This window comes from Penicillium cosmopolitanum, assembly GCF_028827165.1.
Source record: "Penicillium cosmopolitanum strain IBT 29677 chromosome Unknown utg000008l:1.0-4398992.0:1.0-4402845.0, whole genome shotgun sequence".
NCBI classification, from domain to species: domain Eukaryota; kingdom Fungi; phylum Ascomycota; class Eurotiomycetes; order Eurotiales; family Aspergillaceae; genus Penicillium; species Penicillium cosmopolitanum.
In genome coordinates, this window is record NW_026622678.1 from 2,579,398 (window position 1) to 2,602,484 (window position 23,087).

General features: G+C 47.4%; 8 protein-coding genes across 8 annotated transcripts; 7 read left to right on the top strand and 1 right to left on the bottom strand.

The window, feature by feature from the left end:
* Positions 1-63: 63 nt before the first annotated feature.
* On the top strand, positions 64-834 carry N7509_007548 (inorganic pyrophosphatase; the record flags this gene model as incomplete). The annotated part of the gene is made up of 3 exons (XM_056632185.1): positions 64-249; positions 308-427; positions 487-834. 3 exons carry the CDS (start codon positions 64-66, stop codon positions 832-834), a joined length of 654 nt encoding a protein of 217 aa, XP_056487736.1.
* A 1,743-nt stretch (positions 835-2,577) lies between these two features.
* N7509_007549 (HPP family protein) lies at positions 2,578-3,627 on the top strand (the record flags this gene model as incomplete). The annotated part of the gene is made up of 2 exons (XM_056632186.1): positions 2,578-3,164; positions 3,285-3,627. The coding sequence occupies 2 exons, from the start codon at positions 2,578-2,580 to the stop codon at positions 3,625-3,627; spliced, it is 930 nt and encodes a 309-aa protein (XP_056487737.1).
* A 2,320-nt stretch (positions 3,628-5,947) lies between these two features.
* N7509_007550 (uncharacterized protein) lies at positions 5,948-6,309 on the top strand (the record flags this gene model as incomplete). The annotated part of the gene is made up of 2 exons (XM_056632187.1): positions 5,948-6,055; positions 6,172-6,309. 2 exons carry the CDS (start codon positions 5,948-5,950, stop codon positions 6,307-6,309), a joined length of 246 nt encoding a protein of 81 aa, XP_056487738.1.
* A 4,565-nt stretch (positions 6,310-10,874) lies between these two features.
* N7509_007551 (uncharacterized protein) lies at positions 10,875-11,144 on the top strand (the record flags this gene model as incomplete). The annotated part of the gene is made up of 1 exon (XM_056632188.1): positions 10,875-11,144. The coding sequence occupies one exon, from the start codon at positions 10,875-10,877 to the stop codon at positions 11,142-11,144; it is 270 nt and encodes an 89-aa protein (XP_056487739.1).
* Positions 11,145-11,990: 846 nt separating this feature from the next.
* N7509_007552 (fungal specific transcription factor domain-containing protein) lies at positions 11,991-12,626 on the bottom strand (the record flags this gene model as incomplete). The annotated part of the gene is made up of 1 exon (XM_056632189.1): positions 11,991-12,626. One exon carries the CDS (start codon positions 12,624-12,626, stop codon positions 11,991-11,993), a length of 636 nt encoding a protein of 211 aa, XP_056487740.1.
* A 696-nt stretch (positions 12,627-13,322) lies between these two features.
* On the top strand, positions 13,323-14,507 carry N7509_007553 (FluC/FEX family fluoride channel; the record flags this gene model as incomplete). Its single annotated transcript, XM_056632190.1, has 1 exon — positions 13,323-14,507. One exon carries the CDS (start codon positions 13,323-13,325, stop codon positions 14,505-14,507), a length of 1,185 nt encoding a protein of 394 aa, XP_056487741.1.
* A 2,195-nt stretch (positions 14,508-16,702) lies between these two features.
* Positions 16,703-17,122, top strand: N7509_007554 (uncharacterized protein; the record flags this gene model as incomplete). Its single annotated transcript, XM_056632191.1, has 1 exon — positions 16,703-17,122. The coding sequence occupies one exon, from the start codon at positions 16,703-16,705 to the stop codon at positions 17,120-17,122; it is 420 nt and encodes a 139-aa protein (XP_056487742.1).
* Positions 17,123-19,501: 2,379 nt separating this feature from the next.
* Positions 19,502-22,776, top strand: N7509_007555 (plasma membrane H+-ATPase Pma1; the record flags this gene model as incomplete). The annotated part of the gene is made up of 7 exons (XM_056632192.1): positions 19,502-19,916; positions 19,979-20,202; positions 20,254-20,475; positions 20,538-20,957; positions 21,013-21,613; positions 21,666-22,303; positions 22,366-22,776. 7 exons carry the CDS (start codon positions 19,502-19,504, stop codon positions 22,774-22,776), a joined length of 2,931 nt encoding a protein of 976 aa, XP_056487743.1.
* Between the last annotated feature and the right edge of the window lie 311 nt (positions 22,777-23,087).

A 23,087-nucleotide genomic window follows, 5' to 3' on the forward strand; every position in this document is an offset into this window, starting at 1 on the left:
GAAACGAAAACATCGCAGACTTTATTTCTTTGCGCGAGTGCACTTTCTGTTACAGACCGCTAAATGACTTCAACTTGTGACGAGAGCAACGCCATTAAAATTTCCGAAAATGGCGAAGACTCCTTATTCTTTGAGAGCGGTGGCCGCAGGATCTCTCCGTGGCAAGATATCCCCTTGTTCGTCAATCCGGATTCTGATGTGGTGAACATGATCGTCGAGATCCCCCGTCAAAGCAAAGTAAAGATGGAGGTATTTGATCAAAGATCTGCCATTTCCCGGGACGCCATGCTGAGTCGTTCGTGTCTAGATATCTAAAGAAACTTATTACAATCCGATCAAACCGGATTCTGTTAAGGGACAATCAAGGCAACTATCAGATATTGCTCCCTTTCGCGGATACCCTTGCAATTATGGAGCTATCTCGCAAGTAAGCCAAGCGTCTCGCCCATTTAGCGTATGCAGCACCGGTGGCTAAGACACAGATAGACGTGGGAAAGTCCAAATGAGATTGATGATCAGACGGGCATTAGTGGGGATGACGATCCCTTGGATGTTTGTGAGATTGGAAACGTTGTTGCTTTTTGTGGCCAAATCAGAAAGGTCAAGCCTCTGGGCGCTTTCGTTGTGCTCGACGAAGGACAAACGGATTGGAAGATTGTCGCCATTGGAATTGATGATCCCCTTGCAACCAAGCTATCCGATATCGACGACGTGGAAAGGTTTTTACCAGGGTTTCTGCAGGCCTTAAAAGGCTGGCACTGTCGATACAAAGTCCCAGAGGGTAAAGACGAGAACACAGTCGCACTGGGAGGGAGGCTGATGAACAAGCAGTGAGTGACACGCCACGAATTATCTAAACAAAGGGTCTGACTCCCAAATTTAGGTTTTCAATGGCTTTAATAGATCACTGCCACTCAACATGGGTTCCTCGAAAGAATTAACCCATTGAATGACGTGCTGATTCTAGAATATCAAATCGAGTCTAGAAGAGCTTCGCTGCCAGTCATTGAACAGTATTTTCAACCTTCAACGCCAAGTTTCAAGTTTTGGGCTAGTTGAAGACTGACAGGCACAATTGAAGTATTAAATCTAAACAACTCTTTCTGGGTGGTTCTGCTGGAACGTGACGAGTGTTATTTGTATTTCTTCACGATGGTTACAGCAATGAGATGAGACGGAGGCTTAGTTTAGATGTAATGAACCCAAGGATATCAAACAACACTGAGAGGCTCAATCAATCAGACATGTTCCGCTTGAGAGATAAAACTTTTATCAAGGTGATCAAGGGCACGACACCCAGTTTTTCAGTCTACACATTCGGGACAATTACATAATTCTCCCCAGCATTATTCCCAGAATTCTTCATCTAGTACCTGGTAGGACGCGCAGATCTGCAATCTACCATCGGTGCCCAGGGTGGACTTTTCGCGTCGATCATAAAACTGAAGAGGTCATGGACTATTGTATGACTCCGAAGGAGCGATTGGCAATGCTCCGCAGCAACATCGGACACGGTTTTCCAACCGCCAAAGGTAAAACGGACGCTGACTCTTTTTTGAAAAGCGAGATTGAGAACCGCAATGGTTCCTTTGATCTTGCAACCAGACTGTAACGACTCCAGATTCTGGAGTCGGACGGGTTGCCATGGGATGGCAGGCTCGGGGCTGCATTCAAGGTGCAAATTCGTTCGTCGCGATTAAGCTGAAATGTGTTGTAACCTCTTAAGTTCAGCATTCACTGCGACATTGGTACCTGAACACAACTTGGATTTCGAAGATGATGGAGCATCAGCTAATGAGAATACGCGTGTCTGCTCTGGCTGGTCGTGAAAGTGCACTTTCTTCGAAGAATCAGCATTCTGGTCGGCCGGGTGCTGCGATTGATCCGGTTTGACTCGCAAAGACGATCTGCGACGCGGAGAGGTCGGGGCAGCCGCTGAGGCGGGAGCAGGCCCAAATAGTGGGGATGATATTTTGACAGGCGAGTGATCGCCCCAGTGAAAGGATGCACTGTTATTCGATTCGGTCTTGCAGCCTATTACCCCTGCAGGTTTGGGCCGCTTGGGGGCACAATGGCTGCCATTGGGTGCGTAAAAAGCATCGAGGGCCTTTTGGTTATCCTGATTCAAGTATTTGGGGACCACATGCACAGCACCAGATCATCCCTTTTTTTTTTCTTATATGAGAGGCTGGCTACAAACTGGATATCTCTCACTCGTATTCTAGCTTCATCTTGCCGGACCGATCGTTCCGCTTCGAGCAAATGAAGTTTGAGTTTAACAATAATGAAAGCCAATGAAGTACGTGCAGCCACTGAGTAAACCCCGTGAAGGGTTATGAAGTTATGATTGCACCTGTTTGACGGCGATGAGTTAGCTATGGTGCCGCCTTTCATTACCGGCCCGCCCGTTCCGTCCAAACGCAAAATTCAAGTCTCGATTGATGGTGACTTCATGACTGGAAAAGGAGTTCATTCAAGCTAGAGATAGAATAATGAAGGGTCTCCTGGAGCTGACACTGCAAACATGAACTGAATCTTATTTGAGCGTCTCACATTTTCAAAACTATACGATTCAGTATGGGTCCCTTCAGAGAAAAGATCCGGCAAAGAAATGGTGCTTCTGGCGGGTATAGGTCGCGATGGTCTTTGCCAAACATCAAGTTCCGTCGCGACTACCGCAGCCAACTGCCTGAAGTAATATCACGTTTCACTGGGTATCGTGCTCCAGAAGCCAGCCCGCCGTATTCCCCTCTTCCGTTCCCCCCCTTCTCGTGGCTCACTAAAATTCCGCTGAAGTATGAAACTTGGCTGTTCGCTTGGATCGGCGCATTCGGGGGAATCCTCTTGATCGAAGCCATCATGTCCACCAGTACGGCATTTCGGGACATATACCACACCCCGACCATCATCACGTCTTTCGGTGCCTCCGCTGTACTGCTCTTCGGAGTAGTAGAATCCCCGGTAGCTCAGCCACGGAACTTTGTCTTTGGGCATTTTCTCTCTGCCCTGGTTGGAACGTGCATCACGCGCTTGTTCGTGTTGAATAGGCAATACCAAGGGTACCTAGACAATACGCATTTCCATCCCTCTACCTTCATCAATGGAGGTGTTTCGATGGCGACATCGTTACTGTTGATGCTGATGACTGGAACTGCTCATCCTCCGTATGTGCAAACAGATTTCTTTCAATTACGTATGATAGCAATATTGAGATATCAGGCAATTCTCTGCAGCATTGCTTTAAGCCCATTCGCAAACACCGAGTGCTAATGAAAGATTGTTAGAGCCGGAGCAACAGGCCTTAATGCAGCAGTCCAGTCGGATGTAGTGTCCCTCTCCTGGCACTACCTCCCTACCATCATCGCATCGTCTTTGATCATGCTGGGATGGGCTGTCATTATCAATAACCTTGGGAGACGTCGTTACCCATTGCACTGGTGGGCGCCGGGCTCGACTTTTGTTCGCGATCCAGTGGAAGAGCACGATGAAACTCTTCAAAACGTTGAGGAGGGTGAGATCCAAAGAGAGGAGACAGAGGAGGGAAATCTGGCCCTTGAAAATGACAATACCAGTTCTAGACTTGAGATGTCTGCACCTGACCCAAACGCAGACACGGCAAGCAAGTAAAGCGGCCTTCGCTGCTCTCTTTTTCAAAGATGTGATTCTTTGCAAGTAGGTAAAAACATTCCGCGAGATATTTATTCAATGTGGCTCTCTTTCAATTCGGGTACGGAGACAGTCTTTTCTTTGGGATATGTACTATTTCTTTGCGACAGACAATGCCTGGCGGTATGAAGACAAAATTGATTCGAAAATGAACAACAAGTAGAAAACCCTTGACGAAAATGATTAAGCCATGAGTGAAATACACAGTGTTTCAATCAGCTTCGCGGCCTTCAAATTTCCATTTGTTTTCATTAAATATGCCTGCCTGAGGGGAGAACGCCAGTTGATTTTACCGCACACCGCACTTACATCAAATTTATTTTCGACCTGATTTCTGCAAAGATCTCTAAATCGCAGTGCCACTTTGAGCCAGAGCCAAAGCCGTGGAACTTCAGTATCCAAGACCATCATATATGCCCTTACGGCTACAGGTCTCGAAACTTCGTGCGATTTCATTACCCCTAGAGCGCTTCAAACGTGTGAGATCATTTGATTAGATGATCCCCACGTATAATGTGCATATCCTTGTGACATTTAATCAATAACGGGCTCAGCTGCTTGAACAGACTCAACCAATGATTACTTGGATAAGGTACAGTTCACCAAATTTCTTTAGTCTACAATTATTTTCCTGGCGATCCATAATCTCACTTTTCTCAAAAGGGTCAGCACGGAAGGCCCATAATTGAGAGATTGATCTGTTTCTAGAATATAGATCAGCCGTGGCCGCCTGAAGTAGTAGAATGTGCGACGACAGTAAGGACAACTGGCATCTTGGGATCGAATCCAATGGTCGATACAAGGTAAGTGGAAAGTATGACCACATGGGAGCTGGCGATATGAGGATTCGATGTCAAGCGTGTTCCAGCATAAAGTACAGCTATCTGGAAGAGAGCCCGGGACTACCTCGCACAAGCAAACAAGGGGTGTTAGTGGGATTCTTAATACAATCCTAGAAAACTTACTAGTCGTGCAATCTTGAATTCCAAAATAGCATGGCATATGAGCGTACACGAGTTCCTCCGCCGTCAATCCTCCCCGTTCTGTGGGGGATGGCATATGGATGTAGTAGCCAGCCATGATAAGTGATCTAGGCATTTTTCCTCCAATCCAAATGAAGTCAAGTCACAGTTCTTCCCTTAGCTCTTATAATTAACTGTCGCTTCCGCGCTTACCGTCCTACCCGTCGTGAGTGAAAGAGAAGGGGTGGCCGCTCCTCTGTAACACAAACGATACCATCCTATGATAAAATCAAGTTCACACCAGAAGAAACCGGCAACCCGTCAAATAATACTAGCTACTTCAATGCTGTGCTATGAAAATTCTATTGCGGCCTTCTCGTATCGCTTGCTTGATGGTTCTGCTCCCCATGTCAGCTGATTTTTAGCCGTGCGGGGGGTCGTCATTCATTGAGAGTTAAATGGCTGAGCAATGACCTCCATGAAAGTTTTCAAACCATTCAATATATCTAGTGGCATGACTGCCCCATATTCCATATTATTGATCCACCAAACATTCATCATTTTCATATCGAGCTCCTGAAGCACTCTGCATCACCCCCAACCCACCATGCGAACTGCCTACTCTGCCAAATATGAGGTGGACTTGGCGCAGATGCCTCTCGTTGAAAATATCTTAACATTACTTCCCGGTGCGTGAGCAGCCGAGAGAGAGATGCGTCCCTGTGAATAATTGATATTGACTTACATAAAAGAAGGCCGGTATTCAGCGCCAGATGTTTGTATCATATGCTTAGAGGAGTTGCAACCGGGCTTTCCCTTGAGGCAACTGCCATGCGAACATCTTTTTCACCAGCCTTGTATAGATGATTGGATTTGTGGCAGAGACACAAGATGTCCACTCTGCAGCGAGAAGTTTGACTATCTTCGTCGGCCACGGGAAGGCAGCACTGCTCCGAGTGATCGGCCAGTTTACGAGAGAATGGGCGAACGACGTGGGAGCGACGCCACGCGAGGTAAATTCAAAATCTTGAAGGCTTGGTGTAAGAACAGAAGAAATGGCTAAACAGAAGCCTCTCCTGTGACTCCCAAACAGCAGTAACAAGCGTGGAGTCGCTGATTCGGTACACCTCCTTGAATGATTGTATGAGAGTGATGACCAGTTTTATTTACATGCCTTTTCCTGAGAAAACCTGCACTCCTTTCAGACAAATTTACTGTAAGAATTCAGATTGAGAGGAAACAAACAAGCTAGGCCAGATATTCGTTTGCATGATTAGTTCTAAATTGACACGTATTGAGTTGTTCGGATAAGCGTCATAATGATCAGTGATATCGGGAGTTACGGCGGGTTGTCATCGCTCTTGACTTCAGAGTCGGTCCGCGCGGGCCGGTTACCAGACCGTGCTGACGTCATCCAAGATGGACGGGTAAATGACGGCTACCGATGTTAACGTGAAAAGTCCGAGTGCTCCACCGGTTCGCTTTATGGGTTATATACACTAAGCGAGAGATTCATACAAGATACACAGATATCTCCATATAGAGACGTGATGACTACCACTGTCGCAAGAAATTTTCAAAGCCTGGCTTCGAAATGTTATTTTCCACCGGCCGCAATGAGTGGTGGTCGGAGAAAAAGGCTCTGCTTTACCAAATTGATACAAACTGCGTTGGGGTCTAAAAGTGTGTTTAGACTAACGAATAAGTCGACAATACCCCCATAGATTTTTATTTGCATTCATGTCTCAGTGTTTGCCTACTTGAGATTTCTGGTATTGATGGTGATGTTTGGTGCCCTGAAAAAATCAACTGCGGCCCTTCAGAACATCCGTTCGTGCCAAGATGACGGTTTCTTGCATATTAGCATTGCTTTTTTGTGCTGATGAAACCTCACGATTATTTGCTAGAGCTCATACTTTGTAACTCTTCGGTGGTAGACGACCAATTCCTTTCCCTCTTCGTATTCATACATTAAGCATGATAGATTTTTTTCTTGGTAAATCCACTTGCTAATTGAGCTTCATCGTACTGAAAGACAGTAGACTTATCTAAAGTGAGAGGCTTGTATTAAATGAGCCGCAACGGGCAAAGTTGCCGCTTTCGCAGTATTGCTCGGCTCGTAGTTCATGATGCAAATATACCCGTACGGACGTCGTATTCTCTGTCATATCCTCCACTGCATTGTTTTGTGCTTCGTTTGCCGCAAACAAAAGCTTAGCAGGCACAGCTAGGCCTTCGCTCATCAGGGCTGTGGGTCTTCGCCCGGTAATAGCGGAAGATCAAGAGACCAAATTTGGCTCGAACACTCGATACACAAGGTCAAAAGGAGTGTAAAGTCCCTTTTACCCACTATATATTAAAACCATCAACAATAATCACCCACTTTGGCTGTGCCCAACGCCGCTGCCCCTGACCAAGAACAGGGCTAGGCTTATCAGTCGGCATACAGGTTCATGCTGCGCAAATTAGCACTGTCTGTGCAATCCAGCCGATCCGCGAGGACACGCACACACCGGAATAATATCTCGTCTAGCTTGAACCTTCGTCCGGAATTCATAGAGTTTAGCAGTCTAACATCGCGTACCCTGGCTGAGCTACAGCAGCGTCGGCAAGAAAACTTCCCGAACGGCCGGATGCGTCTAGATTCCTGGTAAGCAACCTCTCATAAACTGAGTCTATGCATAAAAGATTCATGGCCTGATTTCAGTTCTGTATGCCTGGAGGATGTCTGGCCTCACGATGTCGTATACGATCTGGACTGTTCGCATATTTTCCGCAAAGGCTGTTTGGAAATGTGGCATTTAACCTTTCAATTCACATGCCCACTCTGCCATCGTCTTGTGGAACATCGCAATACTGAAGCCGATTGGGTATAACAAAATATATCTGGCGGCGAGCGCTACTCACTGGGCCTCTTCAAAAAATGGTCTCCTGTAAATCAGGTATCAACGAATCATTTCATGGTATTAAATCTCGAAAACCATAGTTCAGCAGTGACCGCCATCAGTTGCCGTTTGGTCTGAAAATTTATGATTAACGAATGATCTGTTAAACCCTAACTCTAAACTTACCAATGGAAATACAAATACCTTCGTCTAGTCACATAGTGAAGACAGATAGAGACAATAACAGTCTAATAATGCACACGGTCGATGGTGGCGAACAACACTACTTCACCTGCAATTTCTAGACGAGCGATGCGTAGGACCTCCGGAGAGGAAGCGATCATGGCGAAACTGGAAACCGACAAAGAGCTGCATAATTTATAGCCTCATATTGCGATATGATGCTGGTGCAGATCAAGGACAACGCCGCACCATCGGAAATAATTCCCAAAGTACCTATACGAAGAACCAAGTTGAATGGAAATCCACTTGATTCTCCCAACCTTGGAACACAATATACATAATCATATTTTTGAAAACTCTTCATATATATATATACATATCGAAAGATGGAAATTGCTTGCCGGTTATCTGCGTGAGCAGATGGGTCGATCACAAAGGCACAAAACACCCACATACGTAGCGTGCACGTATCGTGTACGTTGTAGTAGACGATCTTACTGGGATCCAGGCAATCGGAGATTGTTACTATACGCGAGCGAGCCTACCGAGGCCGCAGGAAAGAGAGGATTCCGTAAGACGCAAAGAGTGTGTGTTCCTCCGTGCCCTCAGTTATCAACTACTACAAGGGGGCTTATATGCTACCAATGCTTACGCAGCTACGGCGTAAACGCCCGCTACGTCATCTGATATCGTGTTGAGACGATACCCCCATTACAATATTCTTTGCTTTGTTTCATCAAGGCCAGCAAACCTTGTTCAATGAATCTCACAATGAGACAAGATTTGGCAGAAATTGTGTTTAAGCAAGTGAGAGGTATTGACTTTAGAATTACTCTGGGGCCTAATACACTCACAGGCTATATCATCCAAAAGATTTGATATTCATAGTTTCTCTCTTGTAAATTTGCGCTTTCTGCGTTCATGGCCTCTCAAACGCCGGGAGCAGTCTAAGGGTACCCCAAATAATGTATTACTTGTGATGTGTATTCATTAGCGTATGGCCAAGGCGGCCAATAGCTGAGCTTTCCGTCTCAACCGCTAGCCCTCTCCCACTTTGAACCTGTTCGACAAGTTCGTGACCGTGACCGACTGGCGTACTTTTTTCAATCATAGCCTGCCCGTCCATAGATAAATGTCATATGCATCTGAGCCAGCTTGAGCTGTCCAGAAATCGAACTTTGGGAAGTTTGCTCGAACAAGTCTTTAAAAAGAACAACCAATGGATGCCAACCACGTAACCCGCGTCAACCCTTTTGTGGTCAGCGACCATCAGGTCGACCTCCACATCAACCTAAAAGGCTCGCATTGGTACTGGGCATTTACCTCGACTACGGGATTCACGCTGCTTGCAATTCTAACGCTGGGCTTGCGGAAGCCTGCAAACAGCCGCATATTCTTTTATATCCTCTCTGCCATGACGTTTGTGGCCATGGTTGAGTATTACAGTATGGCATCAAATCTTAGGTGGATCCCTATCGATGTCCAATGGCAACGGAGCAGCCTCGTTCTCTGGCATCCAAGGTCAAGTTTGGTGGGTCCGGTATGGTGGCTGGTGAGAACGCTTCTCTTTACTTTTCACTTCATTTTTCCCTCGTTTTCCTTCATCTATATATTTTTGGATCCCCTTCTTCGATAAATTATGGTGGCGTTTAAACTATCCGACTCGGATGCAAAGGCTAACAGCGTAAACTAGGTTTTTAATTTGGCCATTGCTCTCAATGACACTTCTTTTATCATGTGCTGCTCCAACCGTTCATGTTTTGTGGGCATGTTTTCTTAGTTGTATCATGGCTGTGATGGCTTTCGCAGGAGCTTTAGTGCACACTGATTATAAATGGGGTAATTACTGATCGGCCTCCTTTCTTTTCAGTTGATCGCTAATATTATCCTAGGTTACTATGGCTTTTGGATCTTCGCATGGTTGGTGCTAGGATACTCTCTCGTTTATGCTCCTCGGCCATATGCACGGGTACTTGGTCGACGAACTCAGCGGGCGCACATCGTTTCTAGCAGCTGGGTCTGCTTTCTCTGGATGCTGTATCCTGTCTGCTGGGGTATCAGCGAAGGGAGTAACTTAATTAGCCCGGAGTCAGAATCCATCTTCTACGGCCTTTTGGACTGCTGTCTGATTCCGATCACCTGTATGGCATTCCTGGCCCTCCACTGGAGTATCGATCCCGTCACCCTAGGACTCGAGATACGGGGTTTTGAGGACCCCATTAGGGCTAACCAAATGCCTGTTTTTGCGAGTGGAGCGTTGCAGGTGGATAATAGCGGGACATTCTCACACTTAACCCATCACTCCGGGCATCGCTACGGCGTAGAGCCTGACAGTACAGGAAATATGCCATTGATTGTATTCTAGCTGCTGAAAGGGCAATGGAAGTTATGCGCGACTCCGAACCGAAACAAATCGTTTTCTACGACATATACAATTTTTTGCTGAACGTGGAAACCTATTAATCTGTTCAAAATAGTTTCAGATTCATGTGTTGAATTCGTCACCCGCAGAATGACCCAAGAAGAAATAAAACAAGGATTCCGACTGCCGGTAGCCACAAAGCCCCAACGTGCATTACACCGAGATAGATAGTACAAGCCAGGGCTGGAAATAACCAACAAGTCTGACTAATGTGAGCCCGCAACAGGAGGCTCAGATGGTTGGAAGTGAGGGTAATCTAAAAATCTGACCGACCATTCCATAGCATTGGATATCTCACTTGGCCAGTCACACAAGGCCGATATGTCGATAGGTAACTGTGGCGAGGGGAAATAGGGAGGGCGATCTGGCTCAGGTGGAGGGTGCTGTTGTGCAGATTCCGTGGAAGCATAATTGGTAGTTGGAAGAACGAAGGCGGTATTATCAGACTCCGCTGGAGATTTGATCATTGTCAGTGGATAGTCTCAGTCCAAGTAGGCAACAGAGTAGGACCCACCTTCCTCCGTAGGTCGACGCATCCGCGAAAGCCCCGCTAAGATGTCCGCGGCCTTTCGCGCCGCGGCTGAGTTGACGCTGAGGGCTTCAAATACCTTCAAACAGGTCTCTGCATCTTCTCTCAGGTTTTGCGACGAGACCCCTCCCGTTCGTACCGTTGCTGTAATGGCAATAACTTTCTGCGACAAATAATATGGAACTCGCGCAGATCAAGCAAGATATCATCTGCCACCAAGGGAAATCATGAACCAAGCTTTGCTCGTCCGCTACGTGGTGCAGCAGATGCGCAGTCTGCTGGGCTTCATGCACACAATTCCATTCTGCGTCAGCAATTCGTTCTTTATGACGCAGAAGCAAATTCATGAAGGGCCGGTTGTTCATCTGAAGCAATGGGAGGCAGAGGAACGGTCTGTGTATGAGTGCACGCAGATGATGGTATTTCACTGCAAGCATGTTACGCTAGCTAAACTCAGCATTCCTGATGACGTTGAGAAACAATTGGGCAAATCGTGAGCAAAAAGAAAGACACTCACCTGGCGCTTGAAGGACAGTGACTTTTCAAAAGTGTGTCCCAAGTCAAAGCGTAGCTGCCGTGGCAGCCTCATTTTCCAGTCCAACAAGCTTTGATCAAGCCTGGAGGCACTCTGTAGCATCTGGTCTGGAGACAAGTCAACCTGAGACGGCCGATATAGACTCTGGATGACTAATCCGACGATGTGCGAGAACTGAATAACTTGGAGGAAATATGCCATCACGCATCCGTGCTCTGCGGCGCTACCTGAGCCGAGATCTTCATCAGAAGAGGAAGCGAATGGCGACTGGTCGCTCACGGAGGGCATTTCCACCTGAAATTCGGCTTCATGGATTGCCATTGGTCTGCCTAGTTGAAGAGCTAGCAGTCGATCCAAGACGTACATGGAATACCATGTTCGCCGCTTGTGGTCGCGATCCGTCATCCACGACTGATGACAGCTGACGGTAGAAGAGAATTCCACGTGAAGGCCGATGCTTTGTCCCATTCGAATCGCAAAACCCAACGTATTCCAGCAACTGAGATGTACGTTCAGCACTGCCGAATATCTACCCAACAGAGAAATTGGATGGCCGAACGTTCTTACCGGTCAGTATGGCAAACAGCCAGCAGGAAAAAACACTGCACCAGCAAGACCCAGACATTAAGCAAGGAACAGTCCGCACTCAGCTCCCGGGAATAGTAGAGACCTTGGTCATAGTATCGCAGGTGATGTTGCACGCGGGCATGCTTCCTATGTGGAAAAGACGTATAATATGATCCGATGGCGAATATAAAATCTGGAAAAGGGTCAACGAAAGAGGCACGAGCCACCCTCCGACAAGAAATCAAGAGACACATATGAGAGGAAGGTGCCGCGGGAGGATGTTGAAACGAAGACTCTGGGCCTTACTAAAAATTGCGAGCCATGGGCGAAATTCTGGCTCATGTACTTCTCCATTCTGGAACCGTTGAAACGATTCCATCAAGATTGGCTTAGATATAAAAGGATACGCAATATGTATCGTCGATAAGTACACATCAAGGTACTGATCCGCCTCCGTCTGCGACGGGAATAACAACGGATGTGTCAAAGCGCTCAAACTCTCCGAGATGTAGGTCTGGATATAATTCTGAGCAGGCACCTCTTCTTCTGCCCCAGTCCCATGAACACATTGACGTATGCTTTGAATAAAATGAATGTCGCTTGCCTTGCCTACATATGTCGGTGAGGAAGCCGTTGCAAGTTCCGCGCGTGTGATAGCATCTGCACCGTCAGAAACCTGCTCATTCTCTGCCGGCTTCTTTGGCACAAGCCTGCGGATATCTTGGAGGCTCAAATCCAGCGCGGCCTGATGGGAGCTATCCAACCTGGCCCGGATTTCTTCGATCAGTGTCTCGTACGATTTGACCGCTCTCGAGTATGCCGGCACATAATCTTGCAAGGACAAGCCCTGCCGGCCATCCGTGAGCACATCGGTCATAGCTGTTGCACCAGTCCGGAATGCTCGACGCGTCCTTGTGGACCAGGTGCAGTTGAAGCTGTAGCCCTCGCATCTGGAACACACCGGCTGTCGACCATCGCACTATGCCCAATTCACAAGACTGGTCAGGATGTCGCACGGAAGACAGGGAATGGATAAAAAATCACACCTTAGCTTTCAGTTCCCGACATTTATCACAGGCAATTCCCACGCGTTGGCGTTTCATCGTGATGATTTTCGTCTTTAACTCCGGATGGCGGGTCAATGAGCAGTGCCGAGCATGCCTGCTCCCCAGCGGATCCCGGAAAGTGGAATCGTTGGTCAGCTGCCCAGATTATGTCAGCATGACGGTGTTGACATTGACCGGGCAATTCTACAGCTCATGGAGTAATGAAAACGGAATTGAACAAAGCAATTATGTCGATGATGGTGCTGTACTATGATTTGCCACTGAACCACGGTCGTTGCGAACAGACATCCAGTGGAGGTTACCTTTACCATTGGGGATTCCATCAATGTTTCGACCGGGCCGCCCGAGCCGGTAAAATACATGGAACAAAAGGTTACCGGTTCCTTATTCGCATTCACATCTTAGCGAGAAGGTATTAGTATGCTTCTTTCCTATCACATCTGGTTCGAATCGCATGGTTGGTTTCGGCCTTTCACTCATCCTGCCCCAGCCCTCCCTGGGACCATATGTTACCTTTCACAGCTTCGAGCAATCATGGTCGCGCCGCCCGGTCGCAGGACGACCACTCCAGCTCTACAGGAGCAGTAGCAACCGCGCCGAATGCAGCGTCGTCGGCTCGATCATCGGAATCCGAGACCAATTTGAATGAAGTCGCCGCCCCGGGCCCGGTCTATGACCCGTCCGAGAAGTCAGTACAGCGCCAAGAGTACCTAGAGAATCGGATTCTAGATGACTCGGAGTCGCATCTACAGGAAGTGAAAACCGAACCGGCCCAGGCCGATGATGCTGAACTCCACGCGTCCGGTGCCAGCTTGGGAACCAGGACCGACAAGCCGACCGGCGATCGGCTATCCAAGATAGTCCGGACTACGTGTATTGTAGGCTACCTCATTTTGTTTTCATTTGTCGGCACGCTCCTCCGCATCGCTATTGAGTGTTTGACATTCTACCCCGGGTCGCCGGTGAACACCAGCGTTCTCTGGGCCAATGTTGGAGGTAGCTTCATTATGGGCTTTCTGAGCGAGGATCAAGAAATCTTTCGGTTCGAAGAGGTTGAGGCCAAAATTCCGGCGGAGGCGAGACAAGACGGTGCCCGGAGGGCGGCACATTTGAAGGCGCACAAGAAAACCATCCCGCTATACATCGGACTGACGACGGGGCTCTGTGGGAGCCTGACGTCCTTTTCCACCTTTATTCGAGATGTGTATCTGGCACTGGCTAACCAGCTTCCGGTACCGATCGGCCCATACTTGGATATCTCCTTATTCGCTTCGGCCCCAGCGACGGCCAGAGCTCCAAATGGAGGGTTCAGCTTCATGGCCCTAGTTGCTGTGCTATTTACAGAGATTGGTCTGTCGCTGGCGGGCCTTTTTCTCGGTGCCCACCTCGCGATCGGCGTATCTCCTTGGACTCCAACCCTTCCCCAACACTGGCTGCGCAAAGTCCTGGACCCCACGGCGATCGTCCTCGCGTGCCTCTCATGGGTCGCGGTGATTTGCCTGGTGATTCTACTGCCGGGACATCTGCAACAGGATTCTTTATGGAGCCCAGAATTGTGGAGAGGGCCTGTTCTCTTTGCTTTGGTCTTCGCTCCGGTCGGCTGCCTGGCCCGATTTTTCATTTCCCTCAAACTGAACGGCCGCATCCGATCCTTTCCCTCGGAACCTTTACGGTTAACGTCGGCGGTGTAATGGTACTAGGAATGGCGTATTCAATCCAGCATGCTTCGATCGGTGCATCCAGTCTTGGCGGTAGCAGCATCGTTGGTTGCCAGGTACTACAGGGGATCATGGACGGATTCTGCGGGTGTCTCACGACGGTCAGCACGTGGGTATTGGAACTCTCAGATCTTCGCAGACGCCATGCGTATTTATACGGTGGTGTGAGTGTCGTCATCGCCCTCTGTGCGCTCGTCGTGGAGATCGGGAGCTTACAGTGGACTCGCGGTCTGGCGACTCCTGCCTGTTTTGTCCATTGATTTCGTCACCAGCCAGATAGAATTGGAAATGAGGAAAAGGGCGACGTTGGTCATGAAGAACAAAACCCAACACCAAAGCGGAGCAGGATAATCCCCGGACCACGTTGCGGGTGTTTTTGACTTCTCCATCAGGGTATTTGATTTGACTGATCTATTTTTGATTAGCCGCAGCTTTCACTTCGACCCAGCGCAGCCTGGAAATCTTTGAACTATGCAGGCGTGACAGCTTCAACCAGCTGTCAACCCGAGAGAGAGAGAGAGAGAGTGTGTGTGTGGTCGGCGTGAAGTTGCATTGTTTGAACATATTGGATTTTTAGACTTGAAACTTTTGACGGCTGTCGATTGCATTGCTTGCGTTGCATTGAAACCAACAGGGCCAGATTTGGAGACAGTCAATATTAAAATTGCTTTCTCATTCGATTGCTTTTGCGAGCGAAATCACAATGTACAGAACAGGTGGAAACTGTTCAATTTGGCAGTATGGGTTTAGATTTCAAACCCGAAGTGCCGGCTTATTGTTTGGTGGTGCTTTTTTCATTCAAAAGAGGGAATATCAAGGTAAGTCCTGAGGCAAACTTCAGCGATCGGGCCTTGGATTTTAACCCCCACGCATCCAAGGAAACCACGTTCCCGTCCACTCAACGATTCGAAGGGAAGGATCAGGCTCTTTAGAGGCGATCTCTCCAGCAATAACTCGGCGCTTGTTGCGCAAACTTGGGTAATTGCGCCGTTTTAGAAACCGGTAGAGTTTGCATTGAAGTCCTGGGATTTTGCGGTGCTCGGCAAAGGGGAATTCATAGTTGAAGTTCTCGCACACATGTTTCCATGGTCTACCGAGCTTTACTCGCTGATACCAGATAAAAGCCATTTCTTCATCTTCGTTGGGCCCCGGGCTTGGCTGAGAAGTACGCGTAGCTCCTTCCTCGCTTCCGGTGTGCTCTGTCAGCGGCCACGTAGCGCATATATGCACGTTGTTGCGACTTTCATTCTTAATCTGCGGAGACCAGCAGTTCCAGGTATAAATTGGGGGTTCCCTGGCATGTCGAGGTGGACAGAAACAGCATTGAAGGCGGGGGTGGGGGGTTGGTCTTGGTGATCTCTAACGGCAGCTATTTTATTCTGGTTGCCTGGGGGGGACTCAAGATCGACCGAATGTCCATTTTCTTGCGCTGCGGTCGACAATCCGTCTCTCCATTTTGAGTTCCCATTTTCCGTCAATTGAATCATGATGAAAATGTTTAATCATCATAACTTATTGCCAGTGAACCTACTGACAAGTCTAATTGCTTCTTATTCCCTGCCAATAAGATTTATGGTTCCAGGAGAAAGAGCTGGCGGCGTCGTTGTGTTTGGATTTCCATCAGTTCATATTTTCTAGGATGAATTTTGCTTTCTGCTAACGGAAACAAGAGGGGGACGAGTGCACCTCCAGATCGCGAGCGCCAACCCCACGAGTCGATGAATTTATGATATGCTCCCGGGTTGTGATAGAGTCATTCCTTATGGAGAGATAATGAGAAAGCCTCCAAACAACAGGTTTAAAGAAAGGGTCGCGAAGTAAAACAGTCTTGATTCTCCTTCAATACATACCCGCGAGCGGAAGTTATTAAAATGCTTCGCGTGGCTATGAATGACCGTCGGAATATTTTTGGGGTTTGAATGTGCGAGCGGAAGTCTATAAAAGGCATTTTTACGGTTGTACCAACCCGTCTCTTCTGCCCTGAGAGTCAGGAAATGGATACTGTATTGTGACCGGAAAAACCGGTAAGTGTGAATAAGGCCACGTCATCATCCATTGTGGTGCCGGGAAGCGAGGCGGCGGGAAACATAAAGTATCCAAAAAATTCATATATTGATGGATATATTTCTGAGGCCCACTATCCGCTTAGTTTCCTACTTGACCACAAGATGACCTACTTCCGGAAGCTCCGATCATTCTTCGCAACTGCTGCGCGCCAATGTCCGCCCACTGAGCCACCTCATAACGCAGAGAATACGCGTGAAGCGACGCAGCCCAAGAATGATCCAACTTTACAGCAAGAGCAAGAATATTCGAATGACGATCCATACGCAGCACTTAGTGAGATCGCAGCTCCCGAGCCTGTTGAAAGGATCTCAGAGGCAGAATTGGCAAGGCATCCATCCTTGGAACAAGGCTATGCAAACTCCAGAGGCGACTATTACGGGGCCCTCAGCGAAGTAGCAGCCCCAGAGCCTATCGAGAGACTTACTGAGGAAGAAACAGCGCGCCATCCTTCTTTGGAACAGCGTCTCTCGAGGATTTCAAACCACCGATTTGTCACTCATCGAGGATCTGATATTATATGACTCTACCAGTTTTCTACCAACATCATTTCAGCTTTATTGATTATGATCCTCTCATGAATGTATTAAAATCACATTGCGAGGAAGCTGATACTTTTTTCGCGTTCTTTAAGGGAGATAATCTTCGCACGTATTCTTGAAGACGTTCTTTGTGCAAGGGAAAGTTAAGGAGGTAGATTCCAGCTTCCAAAGTCTCGGAGCTTTGTTCCAGAGCTCATAGAGTGACGCAATGAGACGCCAGTCATTATGCTAATCAAATTGATGATGAGAGGTACACAGTCGTGCAAATTCTCACCCCAACTTTTGAGGGTTGAATTCGTGTCTGATGCTGGTCATGACATCATTAATTTTGCATGATCAAGGTACCAGATGCTCGAAATATCCAAAAAGCCTACCAGCGTCGACAATATAGACCCTAGGTGGCACGTTGTTGTACGATGTAATTCTTCTAAGACTACCAAAAGAAAAGCATATTTCTCCTAGAAACGTTCCGTACAAAACGGTTTCCGGGCTTGTTTTGATTCCGGGGTAGATTGATTCTGTTCCGGCAGAGGCAAAAGCAGCCTAGATTGCCCATTTCCTAGGCAAACGACCACATTAGAAATTGCCGCCCGCGGCCTTACAAAAGTTCTTAACTTCAGTGCGTCGGACGCTACCAGCCATGGGTCGCGAGGCAAATAGATCCGAATATCACTAGCAAAAAATAACTTTCCGAAGGTTTCTGGCTTCAAGATTCAAGAAGCTTACACATACAAGTTAAAATCGGCTTTTGTTGCGTTAATTGCTTCATTGCTTCACATACTGAGGCACATTTCCGTCACGAGACGTACTTTATCCATCAACAAGCATGTCAATCATATCATCATCTGGACCCTCTTTACCTTTTTTTCTTCCGGATAAACCGGGTAAGACGGCCCTGAACACGTGATAACAGCAAACACAAAGAGACCTTGCAACAGTCGAAACCCCCTTCATTGTGAGTTGTTATTTCTCGGTCACTTCTGTTCCCTTCTCTTACAGATCATAAACTCATCTCCAACAGGTATCATTATTTGGCTTGGCCAAAATTTGCTCATTCCCGAGGATATGACAGATTCTGAAAGACATTTTTTTGAGACCCAGGCTCTTCCTCACAGTTTGCGACCCCAAATCTTTGCTTCTGACAATGCGGAAATCGCTCGCAGAAGATGAGTCAGCCGTCCCGCTATAACTATCCTATCCAGGCTTTTCATCTCTAGCCATTGGAAATATTCTGATCAACACAATCGTGATTTTCATTGACCTAAATCTAATGAGTATGTGCTATATTTTCCATCATACAACGGCAGCAACTCGGACACAAAGAGGCGAGCTTTTTTGCGTGGTCAGTTATATTTGACGGTTCACGAACCAATCGGGATTGAACAAGTTATCATCCGCTTCCGTGGAAAAACAACTTAAGTGAAGGGCGGTATTTCTTTATGGAGATGAGCAGAGGTGATTTATGTGAAATTTACGCTATTTGTTGTAAGTATGAAACAAAAGCTAAGAAATATAGTTCTGATGCCTTAGCGGGTTTGCCGATGGGTATCGGTCGATCGATTTGGGAGGGTTTGGGGCACCCCAAAGCTGGCGGCAATACGGTGGGAAACCCCCATTTTCTTGCCTTTTCTTATTATTTAAAAGAAATAAGCCCCGCGCCCATCGAATTCTCCAAGGAAACCCGGGGAAATCTGGACAAGGTAAACCGCAGAAAATCATTGGGCCCTCTTAGCTAAATTACAGAGTAAAAGACTCACTGGACAACACAAACCTTGCATCAGACCAGAAAAGCGGAGAAACTGAGGAAACAGGCTAAATGATAATACTGATGGCCTTGCACCTTTTCGTTATATCTTAGCGAATGCGGCGAAATGAGTTTCCGGCAATGTAAGCCTAGTCTAAGCGTCATACTTGAAGCATTATAAATTTAATCATTCCATGCATTAGAACATGATCAATAGGTAACGAGAAAGGTGGGAAAATCAATACTGCGACTTGCAACTGGTTGAGAATTATTACAACCGGGAACACAATCCCCCCCATCCCACTATATTGCACGAGTAAAATGACCACAAAAAATTGTTTACCTACAAGATATCATGGACAGGATGACCACAACGGTTAATCACGAGCAGGACCGGCCAGATGATGTAATCTTGTGAGTCAATAACTCCGCACCGGACCGTCCGTTCCGCGCTCCAAATGACGGGTTAAGCGATTTCTGGTTCTGGTTGCTCTTGCAATGCGGACAAGGTATAAGGGAGCCCAAAGGGCAATATTTATTATTCAATAAATTATCTTCTTCTTTGTGCTACTTCATTTCAACTATTTGTTGACTTGACGTTCACCATGACAGAAAAAATGCCTCGTGCTGAGAACGTTGAAGGCAATGCTTCGCGAAACGAACCCAGAGTAGACGATAAATCCAACTTCGACGAATATGTTGGTTTGGACCTTTACATTTCATCCCTTCGTGATTCCCGTCGACTTTCAATTGTCAGCAGAAGTGATGGTGAAGCTCTTGAGGAGAAGGATGTTCCTTGGTGGGCACCTTGGCGACGCCTCCGTAAAAAGAAAAGAGATAGCGAGGAGAGTAGCAATGAAGAGAATTCTTTCTCCATTCCAGATAAATGGCTAGACACGGACATGCACAGTGGCCTCAGTGAAAATGATATTGAATCTCGTCGGAAGAAGATAGGATGGAATGAACTGACTGCAGAAAAAGAGAACCTGTTTCTCAAATTTCTGAGTTACTTTCAGGGACCTATTTTATATGGTATGATTGAACAAATCGACATGGAACATTCTAGCATTCACTAAAGCCTTTTATCGTCGCAGTCATGGAGATGGCTGCAGTGCTCGCTGCAGGTCTCCGCGATTGGATAGATTTCGGTGTCATCATTGGTATTCTCATGCTAAACGCTACTGTAGGTTGGTATCAAGAGAAGCAGGCCGCGGACGTTGTGGCAAGTCTCAAGGGTGACATTGCGATGAAGGCCTTGGTAGTCCGTGGGGGGCAAGAGCAAGAGATAAAAGCACGAGGGATCGTTCCAGGTGATATTGTATGTACAACCGGACAATAAGTATCGTCTTTAGTGGCTCACTAGTGGCAGATCATTCTGGAGGAGGGCTGCACTGTCCCCGGAGAGGCTCGCCTGATTTGCGATTATAATGATCCAGAGGGCTTCGAAAAATATAAGAGGCAACAAAATTCTTTGGACGATAATATACCAACAGAGAAAAGCGACGAAGACTCGACCCATCGAAAGGAAGCAGCGTGGGGATCCTCTATCGTGGCAATTGACCAATCCGCGATGACTGGAGAGTCCTTAGCGGTACATCGCTCTCATCTAGGTTCAATCGCACTCTTCAAGCAGACTGACAGACCACACTTTAGGTTGATAAGTATATGGGTGAAGTATGCTACTACACGACGGGTTGCAAACGAGGCAAAGCATACGCAATCGTGGTGACGAGCGCGAAATATTCCTTTGTCGGAAAAACCGCCACACTGGTTCAAGGGGCTCAGGACCAAGGACATTTCAAAGCCATCATGAATCAGATCGGCACGACACTCCTTGTCCTGGTTGTCTTTTGGATATTGTGTGTGTGGATTGGAGGGTTTTTCCACCACCTGAAGATTGCGATACCTGAAGACAGCTCTCAGAATTTGCTGCATTTTGCCCTAATCCTCTTCATCATAGGAGTCCCTGTCGGCTTGCCTGTCGTCACAACAACAACCCTGGCAGTCGGAGCAGCCTATTTGGCGAAGGAAAAGGCCATAGTACAGAAGCTGACTGCCATCGAAAGCTTGGCGGTATGTAGACTCATACGCTCTGAAGGGAGCAAGAAACCTAACTTGAGGTATTTAGGGCGTCGATGTATTGTGCTCCGACAAAACGGGTACTTTGACGGCCAATCAGCTCAGTATTCGTGAACCCTTCGTTACCGAAGGGGTTGACATAAATTGGATGATGGCAGTAGCAGCATTAGCTTCGTCCCATAACGTCAAAAGTCTTGACCCAATCGACAAAGTGACAGTTTCCACGTTGCAGCGCTATCCAAAAGCCAGAGAGATTCTCCGGCAAGGTTGGAAGACCGAGAAATATTTTCCATTCGACCCAGTCTCCAAACGTATCACCACGGTGGCAACCTTAGACGGCATCCGCTATACTGCTGCGAAAGGTGCACCGAAAGCAATCATCAAACTCACCAACTCTTCAGAAGAGGTGACCAAAATGTACCAAGAAAAGACCACTGAATTCGCGCGGAGAGGGTTCCGCTCGCTTGGCGTCGCAATTCAAAAAGAGGGAGAGGACTGGCAACTGCTGGGCATGTATCCTATGTTTGATCCTCCTCGAGAGGATACGGCCCGCACAATTACAGATGCCCAGAATTTGGGGCTGAGTGTGAAGATGCTCACCGGCGACGCCATCGCAATCGCCAAAGAGACATGCAAGATGCTTGCTCTAGGTAGGCCGTCGCGAAGCCAAGTGGACTACATTATTTACTAAAATCTACCCAGGTACCAGGGTTTACAATTCTGAGAAATTGATTCATGGAGGCCTCACTGGATCAGCTCAACACGATATGGTTGAGAAGGCGGATGGGTTCGCGGAAGTCTTCCCTGAGCATAAATACCAAGTGGTGGAGATGCTCCAGCAACGCGGACATCTTACAGCTATGACCGGGGATGGTGTCAACGATGCTCCCTCTCTGAAAAAGGCCGATTGCGGTATAGCCGTGGAAGGAGCAACCGAGGCTGCTCAATCAGCAGCCGACATTGTGTTTCTGGCCCCCGGACTGAGTACCATTATCAAGTCCATCAAGGTAGCCCGGGAGATCTTCCAGCGCATGAAGGCTTACATACAATATCGAATTGCCCTTTGCCTTCATCTCGAAATCTATCTCAGCACTTCCATGATTATCATTAACGAAACCGTGCGGTCCGAACTCATCGTTTTCCTGGCTCTCTTTGCCGATTTGGCCACCATTGCTGTTGCCTACGATCACGCTCACGTGGAGCTTCGCCCAGTTGAATGGCAGCTTCCCAAAATTTGGTTTGTTAGTGTCCTTCTGGGTGTTTTGTTGGCCTTGGGGACCTGGGTGATCCGTGGAACACTTTACCTACCCAACGGCGGAATCATCCAAAACTTTGGCTCTGTCCAAGAAATTTTATTTTTAGAGATCTCCTTGACAGAGAATTGGCTCATTTTTGTCACTAGGGGGGGGGTAAAACGTGGCCATCGTGGCAACTAGTCGGTGCAATTTTTGGGGTTGACGTTATCGCAACATTGTTTTGTCTGTTTGGCTGGCTTTCCGGGCCTGGAGAAATCAGCGATCCCGCGGATCAAGCTAAATTAACATCGAATGGATGGGTTGATGTTGTGACTGTGGTCGTGATCTGGGCTTACTCAATCGGGGTTACCATTGTTATAGCTCTGGTCTATTACGTCTTGATGAACGTATCCTGGTTGGACAATCTAGGTCGCAAGTCCAGAAGCAAAGCAGACACCAAGATTGAGAATGTCTTGGGCCATCTCTCAAAGCTTGCACTTGAACATGAAACCGAACCCAATGGCCATGATGTGTATCGTCTCACGACGAGAACTGCCGTTGAGGAGGAAGATGAATGAGTATCCCATTCTACTCAACTTTAGGGAGTACTTGAATAGTGCCGCCTGATGATTTTACTTACTTCAACGGCTCGGTCAAATTACTTTCGCACAGCTCCTTTCAACAACACTCTCAAAAAAAGAGAGTATAGTGAAAGAGTAGGCGGTAAGAAGGAATGGCAGTGAAAAGGAAGGGTGATAAAAAAGATAGTGGAAGTAAGGACTACTGAGATAATTATAGGCCTAGACCTTGCCAAAGCCTGCAGGCTTCTAGGCCTAGGCTATCTAGATCATAGAAGTAGGGTATTAAGGTTAAAGTAAGAGATAATAAG